This window comes from Poecilia mexicana, unplaced genomic scaffold (genome assembly GCF_051168715.1).
Source record: "Poecilia mexicana isolate PSO_F unplaced genomic scaffold, ASM5116871v1 scaffold_15, whole genome shotgun sequence".
Lineage (NCBI taxonomy): Eukaryota > Metazoa > Chordata > Actinopteri > Cyprinodontiformes > Poeciliidae > Poecilia > Poecilia mexicana.
The window spans coordinates 30,208,817-30,230,035 of record NW_028263384.1 but is presented as its reverse complement, the minus strand read 5'-3'; the positions used below and the strand labels follow the sequence as shown (position 1 = coordinate 30,230,035).

The 21,219-nt window shown below is 45.3% G+C and overlaps 2 protein-coding genes and 1 long non-coding RNA gene across 4 annotated transcripts; all 3 read left to right on the top strand.

The window, feature by feature from the left end:
• Positions 1-5,887, top strand: znf365 (zinc finger protein 365). 2 transcript variants are annotated; one of them, XM_014984567.2, is made up of 6 exons: positions 1-275; positions 2,275-2,864; positions 2,939-3,248; positions 3,331-3,502; positions 3,873-3,910; positions 4,201-5,887. In XM_014984567.2, the coding sequence occupies exons 2-6, from the start codon at positions 2,285-2,287 to the stop codon at positions 4,415-4,417; spliced, it is 1,317 nt and encodes a 438-aa protein (XP_014840053.2). In that variant the 5' UTR covers positions 1-275; positions 2,275-2,284; the 3' UTR covers positions 4,418-5,887. The 2 variants fall into 2 exon arrangements, with proteins under 2 accessions (XP_014840053.2, XP_014840046.2); XM_014984560.2 differs by having other exon boundaries at positions 3,870-3,910.
• Positions 5,888-9,579: 3,692 nt separating this feature from the next.
• On the top strand, positions 9,580-10,734 carry LOC148155405 (uncharacterized). The gene is made up of 2 exons (XR_015765499.1): positions 9,580-9,965; positions 10,203-10,734. It is a non-coding gene; the product is annotated as an uncharacterized LOC148155405 (long non-coding RNA).
• Positions 10,735-12,273: 1,539 nt separating this feature from the next.
• Positions 12,274-20,375, top strand: LOC106916337 (acylphosphatase-2-like). The gene is made up of 5 exons (XM_014984595.2): positions 12,274-12,361; positions 13,717-13,958; positions 14,084-14,100; positions 15,212-15,321; positions 19,754-20,375. Exons 2-5 carry the CDS (start codon positions 13,901-13,903, stop codon positions 19,866-19,868), a joined length of 300 nt encoding a protein of 99 aa, XP_014840081.1. The 5' UTR covers positions 12,274-12,361; positions 13,717-13,900; the 3' UTR covers positions 19,869-20,375.
• Positions 20,376-21,219: the final 844 nt, after the last annotated feature.

Here is a 21,219-nt window from a genome sequence, read left to right as displayed (position 1 = left end):
AGCAGTGTGGCCAGCTTGCTGATGACATCATGGAGGACCGTCTCTGTCTGCGACATGACTCCTTCAGCCGGAGACGCTCCGCCTAAACCCGCTTCAGTCGGTGAGAAGGAGCCGCTGCTCGGTTCTGGTTCTGGTTCCGGTCCGGCGTTACTGGGTCACAGCTCGCTGCTGCCAGCCGGAGCAGAACAGATTGAGAGGACGGACTGACCTGTTGGAGCTGGAGAATTAAAACCAGATTAAACGGAACCATGCTGGCCCGGTTCGGCTGATGCTCTGTGAGTGAAGCTGCAGTTCGGGTCGATCAGACCCACTTAGTCTCATTTTTCATTCATAATTAGCCCCATTCTGATAATTTAATATCTGTGCATTAACAGCTGATTTATTTTGATCCTGTAATCAATGAAGACGAATCATTAAATATTAAAATACCTGGAAAAATATGGAGAGTTGATCAGTTTCTCATTATTAATTTATATCTTACACGTTTTTCTCTATTTCATCCTAATTTGTTTCTAATTGTTTCTTTAGTTCATGTTGATCTGGTTTAATCTCTGGAAACCTTCAGGAGGCAAAGTTCGTCTGCCTGGTGGTGGTTCATCATGCTGTGGGCCTCGGCACGGTGGTGGTTCATCATGCTGTGGGCCTCGGCATGGTGGTGGTTCATCATGCTGTGGGCCTCGGCATGGTGGTGGTTCATCATGCTGTGGGCCTCAGCACGGTGGTGGTTCATCATGCTGTGGGCCTCGGCACGGTGGTGGTTCATCATGCTGTGGGCCTCAGCACGGTGGTGGTTCATCATGCTGTGGGCCTCGGCTCTGTTTGGACCTCTGGAGATCATCCTGGGTTCTGATTCAGGTTCTGAACAGAAACTCAGTGTGAACAGAAAGATTCTTTCCTGAAAGAACTAGTTCAAAGTTCTGATCCGTTTGTTCACTAGAACTCGCTACCAGAACTCAATAAGGTCTCGGCCCACAGCATCACTCCGCCCTCATGTCTTTTCTAACTCCAGGAAAGAAACGTTCTGCCCTGGATATACAGAGAAAGATTGATCTGATTCTCTGAACAGATTCCTGATTCTCTGAACTGAGTCAGTCAGGAAAGCTGCAGTCATTAGTCACATCCAGAACATCTCCTGCTGTCGTGTGCCTGAAACCAGCGATGCACCGATAAATCGGCAGATTTTCTTAATTCTCTGTAATCTGCAATTGGCCAAATGCATGAGTAAACAACCATATTCCCTAATCTAATCTGGGTTTAGAAAGTTCTGGAAATCATCCAGTGGCAGTACTCACTCCACTTTTCCAACTTAGTCAGTTTTGCTGATTCTGATTTTGCTGATGCATTGAAAACAAAATAACAAGAAACAGGCTCATTAAAACATCGGCGATAGGAACAGCTGCATTCAGTCAGGTCATCCTTAAAAAGCCTTAAAATGTCTTAAATGTATTTAAAAATGTAAGTTGGCCTAAATACATGAATCAAGTCTGAAATTTAATCGTTGCAGGACTGATTTAATCTTTATGGAGTTTTTTCTTTTGAGGACTTTTCTGTCAGGCAGTTTGAGTCACTCAGACATTTTCATTGAGTTCTGTAGCTCAGTAACTAGCTGCTAATGTACCTTTGCTAGCTAGCTAGCTTTGTTTGCATCTATCATAAGAGTAAATTCATCCAAGGTTTGATGGATGACGTTCATTTTTGCCATTGACCCACTTGTGTTGCCAACCCATAACAGCCTGCAGGATCCCAATCATCCCTAATATTTACGGTTTATTTGGTCTTAACTTTGACTGAAGCCAGCAGGTTCCCCGTTACTGGAGACTTTTATCCAGGCTTCCTTAGTGGAGCATCTAGACTAGGGGTGTCCAAAGTGGGTCCTGGAGGTCCAAAGTGGGTCCTGGAGGCCCAGCATCCTGCATGTTTTAGTCTCTCCCTGGTTTAGCTCACCTCCATCAAATGATGCTCATTAGAGGCCTGAGAGGAACATCGACTTGCTGAGGAGGTTATTCCAACCAGTAGAGAGAGAAATAAAACATTCAGGATGCCGGGCCTCCACGACCCACTTTGGGCCTCCAGGACCCACTTTGGACACCCCTGATCTAGAGGATGAAAGTCGGGTTGCACCTGTTGATCGCCCCAGTTTCCTTCAGTATTGATCTGTGATGACCAGAAAACTTTAGTGCCTAAATGAACCTTCAGCTGTCAAAGTGAGGAAGTTGAACCGTTCGGTATGAAACGACCTTAACGGTACCAACAGGTTCTCTTCCTGTTCTTCAGGAGTGGAGAGATGCAGCAGTTGTGCTCCAGAGGTTCTGGTTCCTTCCTGCTGGAGAGGAACGGTCAGGCCTGCGGCGCCCTTCCGGACTCCGTCACTTCCTGTGAGCTCCCGTTCCGATGCCCCCGATGCGGCGAGCAGCGGCGGTTCCGCAGTCTGGCCTCCCTGCGGGCCCACCTGGAGTACCGCCACTCCTACCGCTCTCCGGACGTTGTGTCTGGAGACTTCAGCATCACGGGGTCGCTCCCCGACCCGCTGGCGGCCGCCATCGCCTGGCAGGACGCCAGCCTCCCGGCCCGCAGGGGGCAGCACGGCGCCGCGCGGCCGCCTCACGTCCGCTCCCTCAGCGACAGCAGAGACAGCGGCTACCTGCACTCCTACGGCGCGGTGAGGAGGCGGACCCAGAGCGTCGGCGTGGGGACGCAGGAGGAAGGGGTGGATGATGAAGATACCGGGGAGGAAGAGGAGGATGGAGAGGAAGCAGAAGAGACCAGAGAAGAGTCAGAAGTCAAACAGTCGGACTCAGGACGCCTCCATCACCTCCAGTTCCCTCCGGCGTCCCCAGAGCCGGACCCAGACCCGGACCCGGTTGGTGAGTTTCTCCTCCAGCGCGTCTCCTCGTCCACCAGCAGGAAGTTAACGTCTCTTCTTCACTGGCTCCACCAGCGCAGAGCTCCTACTGCGGCCGGGAGACGGCGGCGGCCTCGGCGGCGGTGCGGCGGCGGCTGGCCAGCATCCTGCGGGCCGCCGACGGCACCATGCAGCGGCGCCTGGCCAAGGTCAGCACGGAGCTGGCCCGGACCGACACCGAGCTGCTGTGTGAGCGCGCTCACTCGCAGCACCTGGCCCAGGAGCGGCAGCAGGTGGCGGAGCGGGAGCGCTCGCTCAGCCGGCAGGTGGACGTGGCCGTCATGGTGATCGCCGCTCTGAGGGAGCAGCTCAACGCCTCCGACAGCGAGCTGGAGCGCCGGGAGAGGTAGGGGCCACCTGGGTCCGACGTTCTGACCGGAGCGGGTCAGAGCATCCAGCATCTGGGTTGATGTTCTGCTGGTCTCCAGGGAGGTGCTCACCATCCAGAGGTTCCTGGAGGCCGCGGCCCGCCAGGAGACGAGCGGGAAAGTCCGGATCCAGCGCTTCATCGAGAACCTGCTGGGTCGGATCGCCCTGGCAGAGAGGCTGGTGGAGTATTACCAGGTGAACGGCGGCCCGGCGCCGGGCGAGCACCACAAGGTACAGCAGCACCCCCTGGTGGAGAGGATCAGTTAGCTCAGTGTGTCTCCACCCTGGTCCTCAGCCCCCCCGCTGCTCTGCATGTTCTAGATGAGCCTCTGTTCCAGAACAGCTGATCCAAATGACTGCAGGACCATCAGGTACTGCAGAAACCTGTTAATCACCCAGAGATACAATCCAGGTGGCAGAAGGGAAACACCTGAAACATGGAGGACAGGAGGCCTGAGGACCAGGATGAGAAACACTGAGTTTGTTGTTTCTCCTTTTTTCCTGCTTTAGATTTGCTGATTTTTCTCTTTTCTAGTCTCCCTTCTCTTTATTAGACTTTTTCTTTCTTATTAAATGTTTTTTGCTGTCCTCTCTTCAGCAGCAGACTGATGACGGCCGACACAGAATCACTAAAAGCAGGTCAGTTTTTCTTTCTTCATCTGATCAAAATGTTAAAACGTTTCTGACTTCAGGCCGAAACAATCAAATGAAGAACCTGAAGGACGGATCGGTTCGATTTTAATCTGTAGAAACATAAAATAAACATTTTCCTCCATCATTCTGGACGATGGCCACCTCTGAACCCGTACCCAGACCATGATGGGGCCACCGCCGTGCCTCATGGTTGGGTCAGTTGGTTCTGCTGGTTCCTGGTCGGTTGGCGGTTCTGGATCGTCCTCTGACCCGGTCACCGTCTCTGATGTTTCCAGGTCCGCAGGGGGTCAGCTGTTCTCCGGTTTCCATGACAACAGGACTGAGTCCTCCTGCCGGTTTGGCGGCAGGCCTCCGGGCTCCAAAACGGGTCCGGACCGGGACCGGGAGCGCCAGGAACGCCTGGCCCAGTCCTCCAGGCTGTTCTGCCGGCCAGAGCACAGAGACGACATCTGGAACCAGCAGCGGCGCCGGTCCACCGGGTACGAGGCCTAGAACTGCAGAGACGGCCCAGACAGACGGGCCTGAACAGAACCTCAGCAGAACCGGCTTCCCTCGGTTCCTGTTGAATCGATCCCAGAGTTCTGCTGGTACCTTCTAGTTCTGGATGTTTGTCTGCTGAGGTGAAGTGGACCAGAAAGCAACCCGGTTCTGATTGTAATCAGAACCAACAGAAGTACCAACCGGACCAGGCTAAATGTACCAGCTGTGTTCTGTTCTGGATCAAACCTCTGCAGGGCGGTTCTGGTTCTTCATACATCAGCACAAACTGATCGGGTCAGAACCAGAGTATTTATTAATCAGAAACTCTCCCTCCTTCGGTCGAACCTTCTCATTCTGACCCGGTTCTACAGAACCTCCAGGAGTTCTGCATGCAGGCAGCAGATCTTCCTGGTGGATTTCTCTGGGCTCTGTTGCTTTTTCTGTCCGGTTTCCCAGAGGACGGATTCGGATTCAACAGTTTTCCTCTGATCCAGGTTCTGATCCAGGTTCTGATCCAGGTTCTTTGGACCATAAAGATGTGAATCAACATCCTGAGCAAATATTTTCTGTCCAACAATAGATGTGGTGGGAACATCTCCACTAATGTGCTAATGCGCTAATAGCACAGCTAATTTTCCATTGAGTTTAAACCGTTAGCGTAGCTTAGATTGAATTCTCCAGATAAATTCAAATTTATTCGGCTGTTTATAAACTTTCAGTTGAATAAAATTCAACATCTGTTAAAGTTTTGGTTATCAACTGTTAGCAATTCTTCAAGTGTTCAGACGTTTCCATGCCATTATTTTGAAGGGGTGGAGACAGTTTCCTCTCCATACCTTTTCTGTTTTTCTCCCACTTATCTTTATCGAGCAAATGGCATGTAAACAACAAACAAACATGTTTTTCTTGTGGCACATGGTGGGCATCAACATGGTTGAGATTAGCGTTTTAGCTTCCACTAAGACCATGTTGGTTTAGCATTTTAGCATCAGTTTCATCAAAATAACATGTGGGTAGAGCGCTTTAGCCTTAGCTTTAGCCTTAGCGGAATACATGTTGGTATAGCCATTAACATTAGCTTCTGCTAATGTTGAATCGCTTTAGCGTTATCAGAACTAATGATTATAATTATTGCTTTAGGGTTAGCGTAGCTAACGTTTAGCTAGCGGCGTCCACCACTGGACGTCGGTAAAGACTCACCATTAAAGGTTCTGGAAATCTAGAAATTCACCTTGAAAATCCTTAGAGGTTCTGGAAGAACCTAAAGAAAACCATCAGGACCTTCAGGAGAACGACTGACCCGGTCCAGCTGATCAGACCAGAGAAATAAGTTCTGTTGGACCTGGTCGGGTTGAGAGGTTCTGAGCCTGAACCCGTCCATTAAATGGACCAGGACCCAGCCGGCAGCAGCTGCTGAGGCTGTTTCTGAAATAAACCTCCAGACTGAGGGGAGAGGTTCTGGAACCGCTCCCCGACCCGGTTCTGGAGACCAGTCCACTGTTCAGAACTGAGCCCAGAACCTCGGTATCGGTACCAAAATAAAGCAGAACCTGATGGATGCCGGACCCTCTGGATGTTCTCTGGGTCTGAACCGGGCTCAGAACCAGAAACGGGTCGCCTGCAGTGTTTGCGCCCCGATCCGATGAGTCTGTTCCTCCCAGAGTTCTACCGGCGCCGACCCGTGGTTCTGCTGACCCGGTCCTCATCACAGCGTTGGTGTTCAGCTGGTTCTGATGGTCCGATCATAACCATGATCTAGAACCCAACAGAACCGGGAGAGAACCAGCCGATCCGGATTGGTGGAAAATGTTCCAGATGTTTCCTTCATTCACACAGATTCTGGTTCCGGTTCCGTGTTTTACTAAATGTTCTGGTTCCATGTAAATAAAACGACTCAATAAGGTCAAAGCAGAAAGACAGGAGGAGAATCTGACACCTGATGGGTCACCTGACACCTGATGGGTCACCTGACACCTGATGGGTCACCTGACACCTGATGGGTCACCTGACACCTGCACTGCAAAAACACAGAATCCTACCAAGTTCCCTTCCTTCCATTTTCTCACACCTCCTGTCCCAGTGGGGTCAGGGTTCACCTGACACCTGGACGGGTCACCTGATGGGTCACCTGACACCTGATGGGTCACCTGACGGGTCACCTGACACCTGATGGGTCACCTGACGGGTCACCTGACACCTGCACTGCAAAAACACAGAATCCTACCAAGTTCCCTTCCTTCCATTTTCTCACACCTCCTGTCCCAGTGGGGTCAGGGTTCACCTGACACCTGGACGGGTCACCTGATGGGTCACCTGACACCTGATGGGTCACCTGACGGGTCACCTGACACCTGATGGGTCACCTGACACCTGATGGGTCACCTGACGGGTCACCTGACACCTGATGGGTCACCTGACACCTGATGGGTCACCTGATGGGTCACCTGACACCTGATGGGTCACCTGACGGGTCACCTGACACCTGATGGGTCACCTGATGGGTCACCTGACGGGTCACCTGACACCTGATGGGTCACCTGATGGGTCACCTGACACCTGACGGGTCACCTGACACCTGATGGGTCACCTGACGCCTGACGGGTCACCTGACACCTGACGGGTCACCTGACACCTGACGGGTCACCTGACGGGTCACCTGACACCTGACGGGTCACCTGACACCTGATGGGTCACCTGACACCTGATGGGTCACCTGACGGGTCACCTGACACCTGACGGGTCACCTGACACCTGACGGGTCACCTGACGGGTCACCTGATGGGTCACCTGATGGGTCACCTGACGGGTCACCTGACACCTGATGGGTCACCTGATGGGTCACCTGACACCTGATGGGTCACCTGACGGGTCACCTGACACCTGATGGGTCACCTGACGGGTCACCTGACGCCTGACGGGTCACCTGTCCGTCGCAGGACAAACCACACTCGCCTAGGGAGAATTAGAGACCAGTTAACCTGACATGGTTCTGGACCGGTCGGAAGCCGGAGATCCAGACAGAACCAGGATGAAGGGAGAACATGGAGGAAAAACTCGGGCCGGGAATTGAACCCACGACCTTCAGGGCAACAGTGCCACCCACCGCACCACTGTGCAATCAGTTTTTATTTCTTGTTAAAATGTGAAGCTAATTTATAAATTTCAGATTTTTTGGTGTAAATTTTCTTCAATCTAAAATCACCCTGATGCTTGTCCTGAAGGTGGTTTAGTGGTAGCCATGGTAACCCCTGACCTCTGACCTGTCCTGTAATGGAGGTTTTAGTTTTTCTAGAAAGCTGTTGAATGTTTGGTGGAAGGTAGAAACCTGTCTGTCCAGCCTCCGTGGTAAAGCATGCTGTAGCTGCTGGTGTCTCTATATCCTGCTGTGTGTTTTCTAGCACAGAAACTTTATTTTGGCGGTCTGAGCAGGAAGTTGCACTTTGCTGGTTGTTTCCTCACCAGATGAATGTAGCCGACAATCAGCTCCGTTTGGGTCGGCAGGAGCCCAAACGGGTCGCTGACTGGCTCTGTTCAGAGAGGCCGCTGGGTTTCCATGTTGTGTTTGTGTCGTGTGTTCTTCCCTCAGCCCGGTTCGGTCCGTTTGGACCCGGCTGGGAGGAGTAATCTCTAGTTTGGTGCCTTCGCTCCAGAACTCTGTAGTCTGTGAAACACTGTGAGGAGCTGCAGTCTCTGTCCCTGTCATGATGTTCGATGGATTAAAGAACAAACATGAGACCAAACTCACCGCCGGGTTCTGAGTCATTTGGGTTTCTGTGAACGTCTGCAGGTTCTGAAAGGTTCTGGTCATTTTAGTTGAACATGAGGCTTAAACCTGAGGACTCGTCCAGCATTCCTGGAGGCCACAGGCCTCTGACCAGTGTTTCAGTACATTTCTAATCAGTTAAGTGTCTGATGAGCTTTCAGCCATAAAGAAGGAACAGAAACTGAGCTTTGATAAATTCCCCTCTACGACTTCAAATCCCTTTTTATTGAAATTAAAGCAGAATTTAAACTTTCATTCTTCCTTAACATTTTCTTAAAGGTGCAAATGCAGATTGCTCATAATCTTCTGTCGGCTGTTTTTCAGAGTTCCAGCTTCAGAGATTCAGCAGCTGAGATTGAGTCCAAAATCCGATGAGATTCATCCGAGCTGCAGTGAATCCGGTGTTCTGTCAGATAGCCCTACGCTGTCAGGATCATAGACATCAATACTATATTAATGTCTATGGTCAGGATAGCATACATGCAGTTAGTACGCATGCCCGCGCATGCGCATTAAGAAGTCCGACCGTCAGTGGAGTTGTCAGTTCAGCATACGCAACAAGTTATGACGAAAATAAGTCATTAAATTGTTTATAATATCACATAATATGATAACTAGATAAATATAGATGCGTTGTCGTGGTTTCAAAGTGTATTTAAAGCAGGTCTGGCTGCAGCTGCAGTCAATTACATCACACCGTGTAAAACTCATTAACCTGCTTAACCGCTAAGTCAGGATGTCATACAGTTTTTAATAACAAAGTGTATGATGATCTACGTCATGATTCTTTGTTGATGATTAAATAAAATCATATGGTAATGACAGCTATACATGTCAGAGCTAAGGTATGACTATCTGACAACGTATGCTGATCTGACAGAACACCGTCTATATCTCCCTCTTCTTCCTCACATCGTGTCTTTAGGAAACCTTCAAAACAAAACGGAAGATTTGGGATGTATCTTACTTTACACCGAGTGAAAGAATTACATATAAATAATAGTCTTTACCACCTGTGTAAACTTTGCTGGTGAATGTTATAACACATAATATAAGTTTTATAATATGTGTTATATTGTTTCATTTCTAATATAGGCCCTTGTGTCAGATAATCTAAGTCAATGTTAGAGAATAATTATTTTTTTTTATATTAACAGAATCTCAGTTAGCCTTCATAGCGGGGCTGAACCCGTATTACACCAAGCACTGTAGCTAATATTAGCTGGTATCTCGCCGGTGGACATAAATACAGTAAAGTAATATTCTAATCACAATATATACACAATAATATGTCCATCTTACTTGTGAAATGTTGTCTGTGGAGCCCTCACATCAATAATCCATCGATCCGAACAACAATATCCCTCAGTGCTGAGGCATCTTCTGCTGTTTTGATTGAGCAAAGTAGGAGGGTATAGAGCTTTGGAGCGTGACGTCACTGCTCTAGTCGGAGGGGTATCAGCGCCATCTTAGGGGTCCATAGACAACAGTCTCGCAGTATAAAAAAAAACAGTCTCGCAGATTTTTTCAATCCAAGTTACTTAAAATAATTTAGCTATGGTACGAACTTGCTACGTTATTGTCTGTAATGTCCGATCACACGACTGAAACGGTAAAAGGATATAAGACGGACTTTGGTTTCACTATTATCCTGCTTGGAAACAACGTGAGGAGGCTAAGCTATCGGTGCTAACGAAAAGAAGACGAATGTCCTGGTATCAGCGGTGACACGTCTTGATATCACGTTCTCCAAAATCCCCAGATACCTACAAGTTTCCTCCAGACATTTCCTTTCTGGTGAGTGTCTAAATTTGCTTTGTTGGTTTTGTGTCATAATGTTGTTCTATGATTTTGTCCGAGTGTTCTTACGTTCAGTTTCTGTTGTTTAGCTCGGGCTAATATTGTTTATGTAGCATAGTCCGAGTTTTGTCAGTGGACATCGAGGTTATTACATTATTGTGAAGTAAACTATTTTACTAGTGTTATCAAATTTACAGCTTTAATAGCGATGTGTTCTGATATGTCCTCTTAAAGGCAAACCGACGTATGAAATGGATGAGCTCAATCCTGACTGGGGTCCAGTGCTGAATGTGGGTCACTGAGGTAAACGCCACAACATCGGACCGACATGGGCGTCAATTACAGAGGCGATACAGCAAAACCATCAACAGGTTACTGAGACTGATTTCATTATTTACCCCAGAAGAGGTAAATAATGAAAACACAGTAGCAGAGGCAACAGAAGAGGAGCAAGTTGGAGAGGCTGAGGAGGAAGGAACCCCAGCAGAGGAGCTCAGCAAGGCTGCAGACTCTGAAGAGGAACAGGAACCATTTGTGTTGAAATACAGTTGGAAGTGGCTGTTCTCTCATTTAATAATTTAATGTATTAAACATTCATGAATCGTTTGATTCAAGCACTTCAAGTTGCATGTAAACGTGAAGAAAAGAATCACATTTTAAGTAACAATTTGATATTTAAATATTCAGGTAATAAACATACATGTAATGAGATTATATTTTTAAATAAATATTTTATGTGATTAAAGTAAACAATTATATAATCAGACATCTGTCAAGACACTGGGTTTTTGGGTTTGTTTTGCTTTTCATTTTATTAACTTTGTGTTTCAATTCACTTAAGTGGTTCATGGTATTTAGTGTAGTTAGAATAATATTATTGCTTTTCCTTGTTTGTCTGAGTCCATGTCAAGCCTTCTTTAATGACTATTCTATTTTATCCTTCTAGTTATTTCTTATTTCAGCCTCCCTGCAGGGTTTCTAGTAATGTTTATTTCTTAATTTGATCACCATAGGTTCAGTTATTGTTCCATGTCTGAGTCTTTATCTTTCTGTGTCATTCTAGTTGGGTTATTTCTTTGTTTAGATCTTCTAGTTTCTCTTGCTCTGTTCCTTAGTTCTTATTGTTAGATCAGCCTTGTTTCTACATCCACATAAAGTAAGTCCACTGCCTGCTGCATTTGTGTCCACCGCCACATCATGACACAAACCAGATGAAAGAGCCCATCTTTAAACATTTAATGTGTAATTAAACAATAAAGGTGACAAATTTTATGAAATAGACCACACTTTAATAAATATTTGTTGTATTTAACATATTTCAGGTAAGTGAACATGTAATGACATAGATCCTGGCCTAGAATTTTATGCAATTGAACATTACGGGTAACAAGTGATGATCATCTGAGGTAATACATTTTATGAATTTTCTTTTTTTTTTAAATATAATTCTGGTTAAAAAAGGGGTCAAAATGGAATAAAAATATGCCTAATCTATATAGTTTAATAGAATAATTGTACACAGATTTTGAGTTAATAGGTTACATGGCCTACAAGCTAAGAAAAATAAAAAATTTTGACTGCAGAAATAGCTAAAAAATATATAAAAGGTGTTCAAATGTAATAAAGGTGAGTGTGCCTCATCTATACAATCTAGTAGAACAATTTCAAGCAGATTGAGTTAATGGGACACAATTTGGAAGCTACTGAAGAAAACATTTAATATTAAAATTATTGAATATGACTTAAAATTTTAATAGAAGATAGTATGCCTCGTGTAATAGCATGAATGTCCACTTTTTGGTATCAGTTGGTCACAAGACAAAGCATTTATGCACAGGAGTGTTCGGAAATTGACAGCAGCAATGTGAAACTCCGAGCGCTTGTGGAGAGACTTAAGAACAGCGGGCCGAAATTAGCGTTCATAAATCGGATCAACCTTGAGCTGAACGTCTCTTACTCCGTGGAGCTCGGTTTATCCAGTATCCAACTTGAAAACAACTTTACTGCGGTTGGTAACACAATGAAAACACCGGTGTTCTGAATAGTTTGTTTTGGTCTGTGGACCCCAGACATGGCGCCGAGCGACGAAAACGTCATATCCTGTGACGTCAACTCCAAAGCTCTATACCGCTCCAAGATGGCCGCCGTATTTCCTGCTCCGGAGCAGCCAATGCGGGGTCTACTCTTATATTATGTCTATGTACGTAATCGTTAGGAGAAAAATAATAAACATTTGGCCAATCAGCGTCGCTGAATAAAATATCTTTGGGGCTTGCCATACTAGATGCCGGAAGGTTGCCATGGTGATAAGTTTAATGGCGGCGGGAGTGGAGGGAGAGCTTAGACCGAATTCTGCTTCCTGAATGAGAAGCGGAGGATTTTCCAGATGTTCGGTAAGCTACAGCTTCTGTTACTTTTATCTTTCATTTTTCTCTGCGCTGTTTCACTGTTTCTGTACTTCACCTGCTGTCATTTGGTCTTTGCTAATAATCAGTTATGAACGTTATGCTAACGTTGCTCTGCTTAGCATAATGCTAATGCTGCCTTGGATAAACGTTTCTCTTTTTTAGTGGTTAATTCCAGAAGTTATTGCGATAAACAATAATAATGTTGTGTTGAGTCCATATAATGGTAATGAAATAATGCAAGAACACATTCTCAAAGATCCACAAACTTAAAACTTTAATGAACATTTAACACTGGATCTAGAAAACATTTTAAATATCTAAAACAAACAAAACAGAAATAAAATTAATGATGAAATCTCTGTAAGAAAAATTACCTTTCAAAAAAAGGTTTAGTTAAAACACCAAACTGAAAAAAGAGAAAAATTATAAATCATTTTATCAATTATTTGTCATCATGTAATTACTAAAATTATTTAATCATATGATCCATCCATCCATTTTCTGTACACCCAAACCCCTAGCGGGGTCGGGAGGAGCTGCTGCCTCTCCAGCCAATGTTCCGGGCGAGAGGCGGGGTCACCTGGACAGGTCACCTGGACAGGTCACCTGGACAGGTCGCCAGTCTGTCGCAGGGCTTAATCACATGATTAAATGATTTATTGCACCAATAGCATTGATAGCAAACTGTCACATGGTGGCGATTTTAACAAATATGTATAAAAACCTCATTTAAAAAAAAAAAGTTACATATTGCAGCTTTAAGAACCAATTTAGAAAGTTTATCAGCCAGAAGTTAGTTTGTGGTGTAATCTGAAGGAATGAGCAGACAGACACTAGGTGGCGCTAGAGGACCTGCCCTCCTGTGGTAACTCTGACAGTCCCAATGCAGCAGCACAGAGTCCTGATCGGATTCAGTTCTGATTTGGTCTGACATGAAGTTTCTCAGCTTCAGACCTTTAAGCTTTACATGATTTATTTATTTTAGTTTTAGGTTTTATTTATTCTGGTTTACAGAAGTGAAGCCACTGTTTTACCTTTAGATATCCGAGTATCGGCTGATACTGATGCAGAAAAACTGCTGAATTTATTTCTTTATTTAAACACAGACATAAATCTACTGAAGTATAAATTCATGTTATAACTCTGCATCAGTGCAGCTCACAGAAACACAGCAGCAGCTTGACAGGCTGTAAAGTTTTAATCTGTTCAGTCAGAGAAAAACAGACTGATGAAAACAGCAGGTCAGAAATAAACTGCAGCAAACATTTCAGTGGTTCAAAAAGTCTAATTAGGAATTATAAATATGATGTACAATAATCAGATTTCTTTGTTTTTATCAGCAGCGATACAGACACCAACAGCTGATCGAGTCTCCAGTCTGAACTCCTTCCAGGTCGGAACCACAGACCAGCAGCGGCTCTGAGTGAAGAGCTGTTCCTTTAAGAGCCGAGGAGGAGAACCGGACCGGCTCGGTACCAGACGGTGCAGCTGTCCCCCTCTGTCCCGGGTCGTCTCGTCTCCAGGATGTCTGCGGGAAGCGGTCTGGAGTCGGTGGACTTTGAGATCTTCGGCCATGTTCAGGGTCCGTTTGCTCCTCTTCCTCTGCAGCTGAAAACGATCCTGCTGCTTAAATTAGACCAGCAGTCGGGCCGGGCTTTATTTACATCCTGCTGCTGGTTCTGAACGGACTCTGTTTCTGTTTTCCAGGTGTCTGCTTCAGAATGGTGAGTCTGATGCTGAAAAACAGTTTATTGTTCTGATCCAGAGAGCAAACCGTGAGGATGGAGCCGATCAATATCACAATTATTACTTATCTATTGATAGAAAGGAACCAAAGTGTCACCACTTGAATTTTTCCTTCAAGTTTTTCTGTTATCAATAATGAAGATTTTTTTCAGTTTTTTTATCAACATAAGTCAGTTTGGAAATGAAACTCCATTTTGTTTTTAAAACTCAGATCTAGATCAGAAAATCGTGACGAACCGTTTCTGCTCTGCAGGACAGAATAAATATATAAATTAAACAGTAAATAGAATAATCACTTTTTAATAATAAACAGATGCATTTCCCTGCTTGGCCTCACTGTGGCGCTGTTCTCTTACAGTCAGTGAACTCAGCTGGTGGACATTTAATAGATTAAATTCTGAGTTTATGGCTCATAAAACAGAAAATAAGAAAATGATCAGAACAGAGTCTGTAACTTACTGACGGCCATCTTGGTAGGTTGTTGCTATGTCAACAGTAAATGAGCCACATTCTCCGTCTCATCCTGGTCCGTCTGAACAGCAGCCATTTTGTTGATGTATGTTTCTCTTCCTGTTGGTCTGGTAGCCTTGGTGAAGCGACGCTTCGCTCTGTGTTTGCCTACCAAGATGGCGGATCAGTGGTGCGGATCGCCTCCGGTTCAGACTCGTGTGAATTACATGTTAGTCCCGTCAGATGATCTGTTCTTCCCGTCTGCTGCTTCCTGGAATAACTTGAATTTAGTCAAATTAAAGACAATTTGGACATCCTGCCGTCCAGCAGGACAGACATGTCCAGACCGTCTCACAGGGACCAGTTAGAGAGCAGTCAGCCTAACAGCATTCCCCCCTACTAAAGCTCCTTAAGAGCTGCTGCCTCATGAAGAACAGACCATAATAATCTGGTTTTTAACTTTACCAACCAGCTGCTAATCCGACCAGATCTCCAGTCCTTCCTGTCATCGTAACGCCGCCGTCCATCAGCCTCAGAGCCGGCGCTGCTGCTTCTCTCACTCTGGGCTTTAACCAGCAGCTCCTCATGTTGGTTTCATGTTTTCATTTCAAAGTGAGAGAAACATTTCCTGTCCTGCAGTACACAGAGAAGGAGGGTCTGCGCCTGGGCCTGGTGGGCTGGGTGAAGAACACGGCCGCTGGGACGGTGGTGGGACAGGCGCAGGGACCGGCCGCCATGGTGGAGGAGATGTGAGACACACACCGACACACACACACGCCGAGATACACACACTGACTGTTACGTCCACCAGGCTCGTTTGATGGGGTAACATTAAAAGGAGACCACACAAGGATTTAGTAACTTAATGAAAATAGAATTTATTAAATTATATTAAAGAAATAACCCTGAAAAAAGAATACCTGAAATGAGAAACCAAAATAGATTAAAGCAGAACCTATAAGTGACCAGAAATAAGCAAACCTAACAAATCTCAACCAAAAGATACAAACCAAACCAAATGGGGTTCTTAGGAGAGAGAAGGAAAAAGCCTCCTGACTGCTGCATGTCTGGCAGTTTTAAAGCTGCAGAACACCAATCAGGGCAACACGCATCACCTGCAGAGACCTGTCTGCAGAACCCTAAAAGGAAAAAAGGGCAGAGACCCACTGAAGCCGTAACACTGACACACTGAGACACTGAGACACACTGAGACACACTGACATGTCGGGTCGTTTCCAGCCACTAGATGGAGCTGTTTGCCTTCACACAGACGGACGCTGTCCCTTTAAATCAGCTTCCTGATGAACCGACTCAGTTTGTTCAGGTTTAAAATGTGACTTTATGATGTTTTCTGTTTAATAACTGCTGATTATATGAGCAGCTTTTAAAGCATTTATATTATTACACAAAAAACAAAATCTTACCGAGTATTTTTGGTCTAGTTTCTGATGTAAATATCTTATTACACTCTAAATGAGACAAATTAACTCAGGTAAGTTTTCAACCAGAAACAGGAGTTTGTTTTAAGTAAATTATTCCTTAATATTGATTTTATTAGTTCCACTGGCAGATTATTTTGTTTGACATTTTCTGAAAAATCACCAGCAGGAAGTCAGGATTCCTGTTTATATATATATATATATATATATATAAAAATTCCCCTCTCACCCTCTGTGGGTGGTCTCTTTCATCCTCTGAGCTCGGGTCCTCTACCAGAGGCCTGGGAGCTTGAGGGTTCTGCGCAGTATCTTGGCTGTGCCTAGAACTGCACATTTCTGGACTGAGATGTCTGATGTTGTTCCTGGGATCTGTTTGAGCCACTGCTCCAGTTTGGGGGTGACTGCCCCGAGGGCCCCGATGACCACAGGCACCACTGTGGTCTTCACCTTCCAGGCCTTCTCCAGTTCCTCTCTGAGGCCCTGGTATTTCTCCAGTTTCTCATGCTCCTTTTTCCTGATGTTGTGGTCACTTGGTATTGCTACATCCACCACAACGGCTTTCCTCTGTTCTTTATCCACCACCACAATGTCCGGTTGGTTCGCCATTACCATCTTGTCTGTCTGGATCTGGAAGTCCCACAGGATCTTAGCTCGGTCATTCTCCACCACCTTTGGGGGTGTCCCCCACTTTGACCTCGGGGCTTCCAGTCCATATTCTGCACAGATGTTCCTGTACACTATGCCCGCCACTTGGTTATGTCGTTCCATGTACGCTTTCCCTGCCAGCATCTTGCACCCTGCTGTTATGTGCTGGACTGTCTCAGAGGCCTCCTTGCACAACCTACACCTTGGGTCTTGTCTGGTGTGGTAGATCTGAGCCTCTATTGCTCTGGTGTTTAGGGCCTGTTCCTGGGCGGCCAGGATGAGGGCCTCTGTGCTGTCCTTGAGTCCAGCTTTCTCCAGCCATTGGTAGGATTTCCTGATATCAGCCACTTCAGTTATTTGTCGGTGGTACATCCCATGTAGGGGCTTGTCTTCCCATGATGGTTCCTCCAGCACCTCGTCCTCTGTTCCCCATTGTCTGAGACATTCGCTGAGCACATCGTCCATTGAGGCTTTGTCCTTGATGTATTTATGGATCTTGGATGTTTCATCCTGGACAGTGGCTCTCACACTCACTAGTCCTCTGCCTCCTTCCTTACGGCTCGTGTACAGTCTCAGGGTGCTGGATTTGGGGTGGAACCCTCCATGCATGGTTAGTAGCTTCCGAGTCTTAACATCCGTGGCCTTCATCTCTTCCATTGGCCAGCTAATTATTCCGGCAGGGTATCTGATTACTGGTAAGGCATAGCTGTTTATTGCACGGATCTTGTTCTTGCCATTGAGCTGGCTTCTCAGGACTTGCCTTATTCGTTTGAGGTATTTGGCTGTGGCTCCTTTCCTTGTGACCTCATCGAGGTTGCCATTTGCTTGTGGTATTCCCAGGTACTTGTAGCTGTGCTCTATGTCTGCTATCGTTCCCTCTGGGAGTGAGACCCCTTCTGTGCGGACGACCTTCCCTCTCTTTGTAACCATCCGGCCACACTTCTCTAGTCCGAATGACATCCCAATGTCAGTGCTGTAGATCCTGGTGGTGTGGATCAGTGAGTCGATGTCTCGCTCGCTCTTGGCGTACAGCTTGATGTCATCCATGTAGAGGAGGTGACTGATTGTGGCCCCATTCTTGAGTCGGTATCCGTAGCCAGTCTTGTTGATGATTTGGCTAAGGGGGTTCAGGCCTATGCAGAACAGCAGTGGGGACAGAGCATCTCCTTGGTATATGCCACATTTGATGGACACTTGTGCAAGTGGTTGCATATATATATATATATATATATATATATATATATATATATATATATATATATATATATATATATATATATATATATATATATATATATATATATATATATATATATACACACACACACACATGCAGGTGGATAATTTCAGATTTCTTTATTAAACAAACTGAGGATCTGATCTACAGATAAACTAAATAAAAACATGAAACTGTTTTCTGTCCGTCATAAAACCAGCAAACTGCTGATTTGACGTCTTTACTGAAAACGGTTAAATTATCTGTAAACTTTAACATGAAAGCCAAATAAAAGCAGGTTCTGGCGTTTCCATGGTAACCTCTTTAGTTCATGGTTAAACCAACAGGAAGCAACAAACTCCTCCTTCCTGTCCGTTCCACTTTCACCACAACCCCACTTCCTGTCATGCCTGGGAACAGGAAACGCATCAGGATACGAGACGCTGCTGGAGGTTTAAACTTTTACCCCTAGAGCAGGTGGAGGCAGAGTCATGCTGAGGGAAACGGGATGGATGGAAAACTGGGAGAGAAACTAAAAGACGGATGGACGGTTGGTCCAGACAGAACCAGCAGCAGTGGAGAAAATATCAGCAACAACGAAGAAAAATGAGAAATTATTTCTAATAAAACGTCCAGAAATAAAAATATGAATCTGACCTGAAGTGGAGAAAATCAGGCAGAATAAAATCTGCAGCTGGATTAACAACAAACCAGATCAGGAAACTGGGATGAACTGGGCTTTCAGAGTAAAGGCTGAAAGTCAGAACCAAACCAAATCAATGGGCTCAGATCAGTTTTTATTATTTTACTGACTGAACTTAATAATAAAGTTTCCTACCAACATGGCGGTTTAACTGCCTTTCCATATAAATGTCCTCAAACAGAAACTAGAAGCAAAATGTAACGAAACGATCTGATAAACTAAAACGTTTCTCGCCTCTTTCTGCTTCCTGTCCTTTTATACTTTATTTTTCAACATAAATAAATTAACTTTATATTTTTGTTAGATTCTCTAGTTGTTTTTTTTCCTGATTAGTTTCAGATTTACGGCTTCTCTCCTGTCCAGAGCCGTTTTCTGTGCGTGAGCGTTTGAGGGATCGGCTGGCAGCAGATTATAATCCAGCAGATTAATTTCTGAGCTGTGGGTCAGATAGTGGGTCGGGTTTCTGCCTCTGCTGACCCACATCTGCTCTAATCTGCAGCAAGCCGCCTTTCTCAGGGTTTTATTTCCCATCATGCCCCTCTGCAGCCACACCACGCACCAACCTTTGACTAGGCCCAAACATTCCTGCTCTCATTGTCTTAATCTGCAGCGGCTCGTTACGTTAATCTGCCGTTTGATTCATTAGTTCATATTTAATCGTTTCATCTCTCCTCATATTCGTCGTTTTTTCTAGAAAACAGTTTGAGCTGAAAGACGACCTCAGAAAAGATTAAATTTACCCATAATTCCCTGCAGCGCTCGGTTTGAATAATCAGGATTTAAATCTGAGCCTGGGGAAACTTTAGTAATTAGTATTATTTTAATCTTCTTATTTGATAAAATAAAATGTGTTAAATTTACATCGTTACAGTAAAATAAAAACTGACTGGTTTGGTTCTGCTGTTTAATTCTGGTTCTGTTGGATCTTTATTATCCGTCTGTTCTGGATCAGAACCTCTGTAGGATTTCTTCAGTTTGACTCTTTACGTTTTATTTATCTCATGTTTGGATCCGGTCAGTAAAGTTCTGTTTCCTTTGAGTTTAAGTTGAACTCATTGTGACCTTTGACCTCTGCGTCTAAATCTGTGCTTTAGTTGGACTAGGATTTGCTGGTCCTGGTCCTGGTTCTGGTTCTGGATCAATGTGGGTGAACTGATCTGAGCCGTCTCCTCCTGCAGGAAGTTCTGGCTCAGTAAGGAAGGAAGCCCGACCAGCCGGATCACCAGGGCCCGGTTCACCAACCAGAAACCCATCGACAAGCTGGAGTTCTCCGGGTTCAAGACCCGCTTCTGACCTGGTGGACTGGTTCTCCTCCTGCCTCTGGCAGTACTCAGAACGTTGGACCGACTCCAGCTGAGATCGGGTGGTTCTGACCCACTTCTGTCCTGGTTTCTGTTTCTACCCAGAAAAAAAGTCAAATATCTGAGAGAAACCTGGAGCCGTTTTAACCGTCTGACATTAAACTCCATCATTAACTAAATTAATTTATCATCTTTTACTTGAACGTAGAGAAGCTAATTAACCTAACAGGATTTGGACGGTGGAACCAGAACCAGAACAGAACCGACTCAGAATCACACCTGCAGTTTCATCAATTTATTGAAAGAAACTGATTTGGAAACATGATGTTTTGCCTGATTTTATTTTTTGTTACTAATGTAAATTATTGTCATTTTGGTCGTTAAGATACCAAAATTTCCATAAACTTGATATTTTGTTCCGTCAGATGATGTAATTTTTAAATATGAAATGATTGATCAGTTACTTCAGTAGAATATAATAAAAGTACTGATACTCTAACTGTAGGATGATATTTAGTAAAAACCAGTTATATCAGAATAATTAATCAGGTTTAACTCTCGGCCTCCCAGCAGGAACAAACGGCGTCAGGCTGCAGGTCCCGCTGCGGCCGCCATCTTGGCTCCAGCCGCCATCTTGGCTCCAGCTCAGCAGCGGAGTCGCCGTCGCGTCACAGCAGATCACCTGACCGAGGATCTGCCATGTGATCCGGTTCGATCCCTGCTGGAGGGTCCAGTCAGCGGGTCGAACCCGAAACCAGGGATTATTAATCTGAGCAAGATTCGGATTACAGAGGAGCGGCTGGAGGCGGCAGCGCGGTCACCATGGCAATCAGCATGCAGCCATTGACACAGTGAGAAGCAGAGAGTGGGAGGTTCTGGTTCTGGTTCTGGTGCCTGCTTCCAGTTCAGTTTGAATGAACCCAGTTCAGCCAATAAGCTTCACTTTTATAAGTTCAGTTTTATTATTGTTTTATTGAGTCATAAGCTTCGTGTTTTTATTGCTGCTGTTTCATTTTAACCTGAAACTTTGGACTCAAAACATTTAAATTTGTTTCCTTGTTTCCATGAACTCATTTTTACTGAGTATTAGAGCCTAAAACAGTTTTTATTATATTAGGTTATAAAGTTTCTGCAGCTGAAACTGAGTCCAAATATTTTCACATAAAAAATAAAAATAAATCAAATTTTGATCCCATTTCCTGTTCAGATGAGAACGTTCTGCAGGGCCGGATGCACCAGGATCTGGGCCCCGGGCTGCAGCCAGTTTGGTGCCCTGACCAACAGAGAAACATTAATTTACTAATTTAAATCACAGGTAGTCCTTTTCGCCAGCAGGTATGAAC

What these genes read in the sequence shown, in the direction of transcription:
- LOC106916337 (XM_014984595.2), top strand. Translation starts at nt 13,901, where the DNA reads ATGTCTGCGGGAAGCGGTCTGGAGTCGGTGGACTTTGAGATCTTCGGC. An exon ending in GCCGCCATGGTGGAGGAGAT is followed by an intron (nt 15,322 to 19,753) that starts GTGAGACACACA and finishes CTCCTCCTGCAG; the next exon opens with GAAGTTCTGGCTCAGTAAGG.
- znf365 (XM_014984560.2), top strand. Translation starts at nt 2,285, where the DNA reads ATGCAGCAGTTGTGCTCCAGAGGTTCTGGTTCCTTCCTGCTGGAGAGG. An exon ending in CGCCGGGCGAGCACCACAAG is followed by an intron (nt 3,503 to 3,869) that starts GTACAGCAGCAC and finishes TCCTCTCTTCAG; the next exon opens with CAGCAGACTGATGACGGCCG. An exon ending in CACAGAATCACTAAAAGCAG is followed by an intron (nt 3,911 to 4,200) that starts GTCAGTTTTTCT and finishes TGATGTTTCCAG; the next exon opens with GTCCGCAGGGGGTCAGCTGT.